This window comes from Sprattus sprattus, assembly GCF_963457725.1.
Source record: "Sprattus sprattus genome assembly, chromosome: 8".
NCBI classification, from domain to species: Eukaryota; Metazoa; Chordata; class Actinopteri; order Clupeiformes; family Clupeidae; genus Sprattus; species Sprattus sprattus.
In genome coordinates, this window is record NC_137927.1 from 15,780,639 (window position 1) to 15,790,203 (window position 9,565).

A 9,565-nucleotide genomic window follows, 5' to 3' on the forward strand; every position below is an offset into this window, starting at 1 on the left:
TTGGAAATGCATGTCATTAAAAGCATAATTTAAAAATAAATAACGGGTTGCATATGCCGCCAGTGCAACCCTCTGCTTTAAGTCTGGCCACTGAGAGAGTACATGGAAGGCTCCAGTTAATAAAAAAAATACTCTAAATAAAAAGTATTTAATGGTGTGATGTTCTGGGCTGAGTCATCTTCAGCATGGCTGCTCCTAATCTTCATCTTCTTCCAGCAGAAACTCACTTATCTCCTTCCTCATATCCACCCTAGTCAGGAGTGGAAATCAAAGTGTCCTTAGAAACTCATACCATGGCAGGGAGAACAAACACATCTCTTCATTTTTTTAAATAATCTAACCAGAGGAGTGCAATTCCTGCCATCGAAACAAAGCTTCAATTTATTCAGTTTTGTCGCTGGTTTATTTAAGTAAAGCATTCGCAGTGCACCATTTGTTTGCAGTACACAAAACACATTACCATTTACACAGAATTCATCAGCCAAAGAAAAATTGTGATCACTGAATGACTACATAAAACTACATATTGTCACACTGTGGACAGGCAAACTATTTAGAGAGAGCCTCAGCCATTTTGTTTCCTCATCTGTCTGTAGCTTTCCTGTGTAAGGATATGGCTGTACAATGGCACCTCATGAGGAAAGGAGACGGGCACCACAGGGATGCACAACTCACCTTCTCTTCCGCCTCTCTGCTTCACTCATTAAGTATGAAGGCAGGGTGTCTACTGTGGTCTGTTTAGAGCACAACAAATATATAACATATTAATATAATATACATCAAATGTATAACATGTGAGATACAGGAGATGGTCTGATACGCTTATAAGCAATTTGCTTTAGCAAACTGAATGACTTCAGTTAGAAGGATACAAATATAAAAGCATAGTTGATGTCTTTGCCAGTTTTCAGGTCGGCTGTCTCACCATGTCTTTGATGGTCAGCCTACAGCTGTAACACAACAGACTCTTCAGATCACTGTTCACAGACGGCCTGCAAAACATCAATCAACGGCAGGACATTAATAACCTTACACCCTTCACAGACTGTATCACTCGATTATAAGAGTAAGTTCGCCACTCCAGGGCCACACTCTGGGTACTTCCAGAACATTTTGGTTGTCATAAGTGTTTGTTGTCTGTATTCAGCTGTGCAAGGTTAACCATGATATGCTACAATCTTTGGCACAATGCCAAGGTTCTGTGTTGAGCCTGAGTTTATTTGGTGGCTCTAGGAGCAGCTTACCTTACACTGGACCCGGAGCAGCAGCCTCCGCCTCCTCCTCCTCCTCCTCCACAGCCCCCATCCCCAGAGCTTCCAGCTGAGGAGGAGCAGCACTGGCCTGTCGAACCTGAGCCCAGCGCTGGAGCAGGAGAAGGAGCAGGGAAGCATGAGCCTCCAGCCTTCTTCCCCTGGGACAACCTCTCAGACAGGAGCGTGGCATTGAAGGCAGAGGCCTCCTCTGTGTGCCAGGGAGGGAAGGCAAGATGAAGTGAAAAGGATTAGTCTACGCAGGATGGAAGGCCTGAGACATCATTTTTAGCCACGCCAGGGGGGATAGTGCCACGGTCGGAGGCAGTTTATTGTCGGTTCTAATTTATGGCCGAGTCAATCTCCTGTGCTATTGAATATGTGATCCATAGAGCTCTGGCACTTACCGATGGTGGTGTCAAGGGCACAGAGACACAGGAGGCACTTGCTGGCTGGCTCGGCGTCGTTTGTCTGGGCAGAGCCAGCGGTCTGGAGTTTCTCACTCGTCCTAGACACAAACAACAGAATGACACTGTGAAGCCCCGTAATGCAGTCGCCACAGCTGAGAGGCTCCGCACCAATGACTGCCACTGAATGAAATTGTGCTGAATCCCACTGAATTAAATGTCATTATAGCTCATAGGTCTTCAATCTAGTCTTGCTAATGACAGTGAAGATGTTTAAACACAGGCTGATCACTCCATCTTCCGCCCCAAAAAAATGACAGCCTATGAAAAGGGAAAGTGCTGTGACCGTTTCCAGGGAACACATCGCTGGAAACTACACTGATAGGGTTCTTGAAAGTTTTAGTAGATAAGTGTGCGAGTTGACAGCTCTAACCTGTAGATGGTGCTGACCGTGGAGGGGAAACCAGCCTGGAGATTGGTGACGAAGCTCTCGGTCAGTCTCTGGATGCTGGCTTTATCAGACGTCTGGAGGGGAAAGGGAGGGAGAGGGAGTATGAGAAGTAGGGAGAAGCACAGAAAGTGGGAGTGATGAGTCCCTGCCCTTACATACACATAGACATATGGCTACTGAGAAGTAAAATGACCAGCGTACACCAAAGCAGGTTACAAATTAAAGTTGCTGTGTTTGAACTCCAAGGGCAATACTTCCTCTAGGCCTGACCATGGTTTGTACAGACGAGGTCGACACAGATGAATAAGAAGCTTGGTCCTCTTACCTCTATACCCACCAACCCCCCCCCCCCCCCACACACACACACACCCACACCCACATATACATATATGCTCGCTCACACACTCACTCACTCACTCACTCACTCACTCACTCACTCACTCACTCACTCACTCACTCACTCACTCACTCACTCACTCACTCACTCACTCACTCACTCACTCACTCACTCACTCACTCACTCACTCACTCACTCACCTCACTCACCTCACTCACTCACTCACTCACTCACTCACTCACTCACTCACTCACTCACTCACTCACTCACTCACTCACTCACTCACTCACTCACTCACTCACTCACTCACTCACACCCTGACAAAACATGATAGAGGGTGAAGTGAGCATAGCACGAGCAATCCCAAAGCAATCCCCTCACATTAAGCTCCCAGGGATATTAGCACAATGTACATATAAGCTTTATAAGCTCCCCTGCATGAAGCCTTCTGCTAATAGACTAAACCAAAGAACTTGCAAGCAGAAGAGCCCTGAAGCTAATCTGACAGGCTTGTAGGACTTTCTGTCACACTACACGGACTAAAGGATGCCATTTGAAAGGTAGGTCTGTGGCAATTAAAAAAACTGAAGTGGATACATAGTAATGCACCTGAATATACGTCAGGCATGCTCTCAAGATACACACCCAGCATATCCCTAAGGTACGCTGACACTGAACACTTAACAGTTCCAAAAGCCAGGACCAAGACACATGGAGAGGCAGCTTTTAGTTTCGATGCTCCTAGCCTTTGGAATACTGTGCCAGAGGACCCGGAGAAACTGTAAAAACCTTTAAGCAAGATCTTAAGACAAACCTCTTTAATCTTACCTATTATTCTCAGTGATATTGATCTGTGACTCAGTGGTCTAGAGTGGCTCTGTTGTACATGTGTATGAGAGTGCTTGGTAATATGTTTGAACTTCACATTATATGCCTTTTGTATCCCTCAAAACACATTTGTGAAGAGCATTGTGTTGCCTCTTGGTATGAAATGCACCGTATAAACAAAGTTTGATTTGATTAAGGCTAGGAAACCCTCAGGTGAACTTGAAAGCAATTCGGACTACGCCGAGTTTTTTCACGTCACCTCCACGACAGAGACTCACCTTGGTGTCCAGACTCGGAGTGAACACTGAGGGGACAGAGAACAGCCTGCCGTAGAAGGCGATCTCTTTAGAGGAGTAGTCCCTCATAGGCCGCACTAGGACCACGTCACCAAAGCGTGAGTCTGCAAAGCCCTGTGGGCAGAGAGACATATATTTGCACACACACACACCCTTTCTGAAAAGGCAGAGAATGTAGACCAAAGAGAAAACAGGAGAGTGTGAGTGTGTGTGTGTGTGTGAGTGTGAGTGTGAGTGTGAGTGTGAGTGTGAGTGTGAGTGTGAGTGTGAGTGTGAGTGTGAGTGTGAGAGAGAGAGAGAGACAGAGACAGAGACAGAGAGAGAGACACAGAGGGGGACTGGGGGAGTGAGAATGAGTATGTTTATGGAGAGTGTGGCTAACGTCTCTCACCGTATCCATGGCCAGTGCGGCGCCCCGCCCCAGAGAGATGCTGCTGAGCAGTTTGACGGCCAGACGGCTGCAGCTCTCCCCCAGCATCACCTTGGAATAGCCCTTCAGCCTGGCCGTGTGAAGGATCAGGTGCTGCCTGAGGACCACACACAGCAGCGCCAGCCATGCGCATTAAACACTGCTAACCCCCATTCAAGTATGGCTCAAGTTAGGAGTTCATGCACTTCAATACAGCGGATGGAAATTAGTTGGTAGATGAATCGGCCTCAAAACATCTCCTCTTGTCTGACTAGTGACTTATGTGGAGGGTCCCAGATAAACAAACCTAATATACTAAACTCAAAAACAAAATCATATAAAATGTATAACAACAGGCTAATTTGTAACAGACATCAGTTTGTTACCTGAAAAAAAAAGTAGCGTAGAAACTGACTATTGTGATTTTATACATACACACGGGCGCACACTCATGTAACAGTGGCTTAGCGTTCCCTTACAGCATTGTATCTGTGCAGCTGTAAGAGCAAGGTTGGAAAAGGCCAGAACATTCATGCCAGACAGACAACTCCCCCTCGAGACACCTCATGTCACTTCCACTATCATTAAGGTCTAGCACCTCCATGCGCTATTGACCCAAACGCAGAATTGGCTTTGGCCTCATTGGCCCCCCGCTGCTCACGGATGACTCAGGGATGAGACGAGATGGAAGATGAGAAAGAGAGGAGAGACAGAGCTGGTAGAGCGACAGACAGTGAGGGGGGGGAGGAGGAGGAGGAGGAGGAGGATGTAACCAGAAAAAAAGAGACAGCGCTTCCGCGAAGAAGAATAAAAAAGGGAGATTGACGCTGACGGGTGACAACGGCCTCGCCAGGACTCCGTGGCGTCCTCCTCTTGTCTCTCAGCCCCTGGAGCGGCGAACGCAGACGAACCACGAGCGCAGATCGTTACTCATCCCTCACGCTTAAGAGTGTGGAGGTGTGAAGCGTCAGCGGAGAGCAGAGAGGCAAATGTGGGAGTCTCATGAAAGACTAATGCTGCTTTGTGAACTGAAAAGGAATGTAAACGAGTCATGAGGCACTGAAAACTGAACTGAACGCAGAAGTTACCTAAGAGTCTGTAAGAGTTCCTCCTTGGCGGTCTGTGTTTTAACAGAGGCAAACAGTCTCTCCAGGGCCTGTCTTTGTGGAGCAGGGGGGATAAATAATGACGGCTGGCAATCGTGTGTTTGCAGTTGAGCCACGGCATCTGCCAGTGAGGAGTCTTGTTCCTTGTTTCTGAGTCCAACAGCCTCTCCTCCATTCTGAATGAACTGTTCCACTGCAGTCTTGTAGCTGGAAGCTGAGCTGTTTGAAATGACAGATGCTGCCTCCAGGACTGAGCTTGGCAGTGAGAATACCTAAGACAGAGAAAGAGGACATCACTCTGCAGCCTCTTCTTACACATTCATCGCTCGGTGTACTTCACAACCCACATCTGTACTTTCATACACCTCATTTAAAGTGGCAAAATTGGGACTTAGAAATGCTTGTTAATCCATGCATTTCGGGAATATAAGCAATTAACTGCTGTAAAACGCATTGTTACGCTCTCACTGGGTTTCAAACACAAAACTACATAGTAAATTACATGTGTGGCTAGTGGGAAGGACAGTGTTGAAGTGTTCAATATCTCTTCACATGGTCAAAATGAGTTTGAGGATGTGATGAAAACGATCTTTACTTATGTCAACAAAACTAAAATGCACTGCTGTACAACCATAATACTGATTTTACTCAAGTGAACATCCTACTCAATCAAACAAATGGTTGTACATATCTAGTACTCTATAGGACAGTATTTTCTATTCTATTAACTGCACTGTATTACAGTATTTTATGTACATTTAATAAAACAAACATGTGTATTATCCGCAGTATATTGAACGTTAGGACATGAAATGTAGATGTGGTGTGAGCGCTACTAGTCATGAAGTAGGGATGGGCATTTCAAGAAAAAGCACACTTACACCCCCTCCCCAGACGCACACACACAAATAACGTCACATGTTATTCAAGTCTATAGACTCAGCATAATTGTTGCATAAATTGGTGCAGTATGGACAATTATTCTGTGGATCAATTACATTCCCTCAAACTCCTGTTCGTATCGGAAGTTGGATGTTCTTTAGAGACGTTTCTTACTGAGAGAGTTGAGTAAACTGGGAAATTCACACAGATTATTTTTAGATACTGTAGAGACGATAATCAAGTCAAGGCATCATTAGCATATGAAAAAATAAATAAAAAACACAGAAGATGCCATTTGAGACACTCAGGCAACAACGGACTGGCTGATGTAACTGTCTGAAGCAGGAAGCAGAGCACCAGCCCCTGTTCAAAAATAAATGGGATGAAACAAATGGGACACTGCGTCGGAGAATTTGCTGATCAAAGCTTCGACAAACACTAAGAGCAATAAGGTCTCACAGCGTGGCAAGCATCTCTAATTATAGCGGGAGAAGCGGAACCCACTCGCTGTGAGCGGGCTCAGACGAACCAACAGCTCACCTTCTCCAACGGGACGATGTGATAGGGAAAGCCTGTGGCCTGGAAAATGTGCTCCAGCTGTGAGGCTGCCCGCTGTCGCTCTTCCAGACTCTGCCCACTGGCACCCCCCTCTGCCACAGGGACAAGAGATTATTAGTCAGCTACATCACTGAGGAAAACTGCCAGCTGAAACTGACTAGAAAAGAGCGGGAGCCTCACAGTCGTCGCTGAGGAATGGTTTAAGACTCAGTCACAGTGCCATCCTTTAACACTAAAAGGTCTATATCCCTCGTCCGGGATATTTTTATTTTTGAGTTTTCGTCTTAGAGACATAAAAAGAACAACCACGGAAACATTGAACCATTTTCTAATATTATTGCTGAGGTCTTCTAGAATAGAATCATATATTCCATTTGTGCATCAATGTTTTTAGTTAAGCAAAATGTACAAAAACATCAAGGCATGTCAGACAACTTAGAAAAGTCTAAAAGGCCTTGGACCTTAGAGTGTGGACCTACCTTTTCACAACCCACATATCAGTAAAACAGACATTTTAAACTTCAGTAGTTACTTAATAAATGTAAGTATCTCTGCGATAGCATGACTAATTAAAAAATGCTGCATTTGTAAAAGTCTTTCAATGTTTCTAAGAGCAAGCCCCGAACAATTCCTCACACATTCAAAGAGTGTAGAACTAAACATTTCATTTCCTTTAATAGCCTACATCAATCACTATATTACTGGTGAATGGTGGCTAGGCCTTTATTTTTTTTAAAGCTGAAAATTAGACCTGGCAGCCACAGAAAAGTGGCCTTTTGGAACCTACTGCAAAGGTACCAGATGAATCACTGTGTCTAGGAGTGGAAAGTTTCTCAAGGGAATAACAAAAATACACCATAAAGATAAAATGGCATCAGACACAAATGTCTACCAGAGTAGATTTTGCACTCTGCTTATGTCTTTTCTGGAGGAGAATTAAAGTACTACAAATATTTGATATACCATATAAAATGTATACAAAATAATATATATGTATTTTAAAATCTCTACAGTCTACAAATAGCAGCAGATTCATGGTTAGGCAGAGATGAGTGATACTTTAGACCGTACTACCAGCCAGAAAAATACATATAATGCAGCAATGCTTCTCATAAAAAAGCAAAGTAAAACTATACTAAATTATACTAGCAAAATAACCCGACAGTCCTTCTTGGGTCACAAAATATACATATTTTAGTCCAATGGTGCACAAAATTACAATCTGTTTAAAAGTCTGACAACAGAATATTTATCTTTTCTGTCAGCGGGTGACTCACCATCCACATAGACAATTCCAGGCACAAATCGTAATTTTTTATGAGCATCTTGACTCAAACCCTGAAAGACACAAAATGATGGAACTAAGGATGGCAAAAAGCATCTTATGACAATCACTTTCTACACATCAGTGCAAGTTTCCTGTAGCCTGGCCCCACCCAACTCTTGCTCTCAAAATGCACGTCTGGATATACAAGGCTTGGTTTCCAGTAAACATTGAAACATGTACCTCTTGGACCTGGGCTAACATGGAACTTGATGCCAATCCACCAGACACAGCCAGGAGAACCTTAGGGGCAGAAAGAGAAGGAGAAGAAGTTTCAATCAGGCAATTGTTGATATCCATTTTTATGGTTATAAGGCTTACCACCCACCTTTTCTCCAGGAAAGATGACACGGTTTTTACCCAGCATGGCACGAAACTTGTGTATGAAATATTCCTTGAAACAACTCCTAAAAAAATAGAGAGAGCGCATAAGCCTGCAATACCTGAAACGAACATTTTGCATACAATATACACAAACTAAGATGATGAATGAACTTGGAATCTCTGCAGAATGGACAGACATGGTTGACCATAGTCACACACTAAATTGTGAAGAAACAATTATGTTCAAATTCGGAATGTTGTTTGCTGACAAACATAGATACAGTTACAGCTACAAAATAGGCGTTGAACAAAGCTCACCTGCAAAATGCATCTCCGGCTCTAATAATCAGCACTGCCGTCCCTTCTTTACACTTCATGCACTTCTTTGAGACACTGGACAAACACAACAACAAGACATGCACATAGCGACTGTCATTTAATACTCAAAAATATGATCATACAAAGATGATAAAAGCTGTAGATTCATTCATTCATTCATTCATTCATTCATTTTCAAGTGGATGCCTTTCGTCCATCGTGGCCCTCCAAATCCATTCAGTCGTTAAGTTGGTACACCGGCCAGAGTTAATGCAATAAATAATTTGGGGCAATTATTGTGGAAGAACAGGTGGAAAACAAATAGTTCAATGATCAAGGTAGTAGAAGCACTAGGAGCACTGGTAATTGACAGCTTACCCTGGTAATGATCTACTCTCCAAGAGCTCATTGTATTCTTCATCAACCTGACACATGGTGTCTGAACAAAAATCAAACCGTCAACCGTAAAAACAAATAGCTACCAAATATCTAGAGTGCCTACAAAGGAACCGAGCTAAGTTAAAACGTTGTCAGGAGGACAGCGGTTGCTAGCTAGCTAATACTGGTAAAGTTGGCATCTTGTTTGGTAAAAGCGTTGTAAAGTTTAAAAATGTCGCAACTTAAGATCATCTGACGCCAGTGAACAGTCACTCATAGAGACAACTATAACTTGTGATTTCCATCAACATAAGATTAATCGTTACAAGTACAACCAAACTGACTCATCTACTCGCTCGAAACACAACATGTGAGGAACACTAGACTGTCGGAGGAAATCAGCTGTCCATTTTTGATGACGTAATGTTTTGAATTGGAAGCTCCGTGGCAGAAAAATATTTGCTTTTGCTCACAGTGATTGCTCGAAAGGTGCCTTAATAGTCTTAACACGTTTTCATGTTCACATTCGCATGTATTTAGTTTTTTTGTCCTGTAAATGCTTAAATGTTAAAACAGATCTTGCTTTGTTGAAAAGGGCATCCACTCTGGCGCCACCTGCCGATTTTTTTTAATCTACTGAGGCAAAGGCGTATGGGAATGTAGTTATTTCGTGAAAGGAAGGCGTTCATTGAAACTG

At 43.7% G+C, this 9,565-nt stretch overlaps 1 protein-coding gene across 1 annotated transcript; it reads right to left on the reverse strand.

Annotated features, from left to right (window-relative positions):
* Nucleotides 1–164: 164 nt before the first annotated feature.
* ctu2 (cytosolic thiouridylase subunit 2 homolog (S. pombe)) lies at nt 165–9,187 on the reverse strand. Its single transcript, XM_080843643.1, has 15 exons — nt 8,869–9,187; nt 8,491–8,565; nt 8,177–8,255; nt 8,032–8,091; nt 7,802–7,862; nt 6,507–6,616; nt 5,067–5,356; nt 3,961–4,096; nt 3,552–3,683; nt 2,091–2,182; nt 1,658–1,758; nt 1,245–1,461; nt 926–992; nt 676–734; nt 165–250 (listed from the first exon to the last, which is right to left on the reverse strand). Exons 1-15 carry the CDS (start codon nt 8,922–8,924, stop codon nt 196–198), a joined length of 1,590 nt encoding a protein of 529 aa, XP_080699769.1. The 5' UTR covers nt 8,925–9,187; the 3' UTR covers nt 165–195.
* Nucleotides 9,188–9,565: the final 378 nt, after the last annotated feature.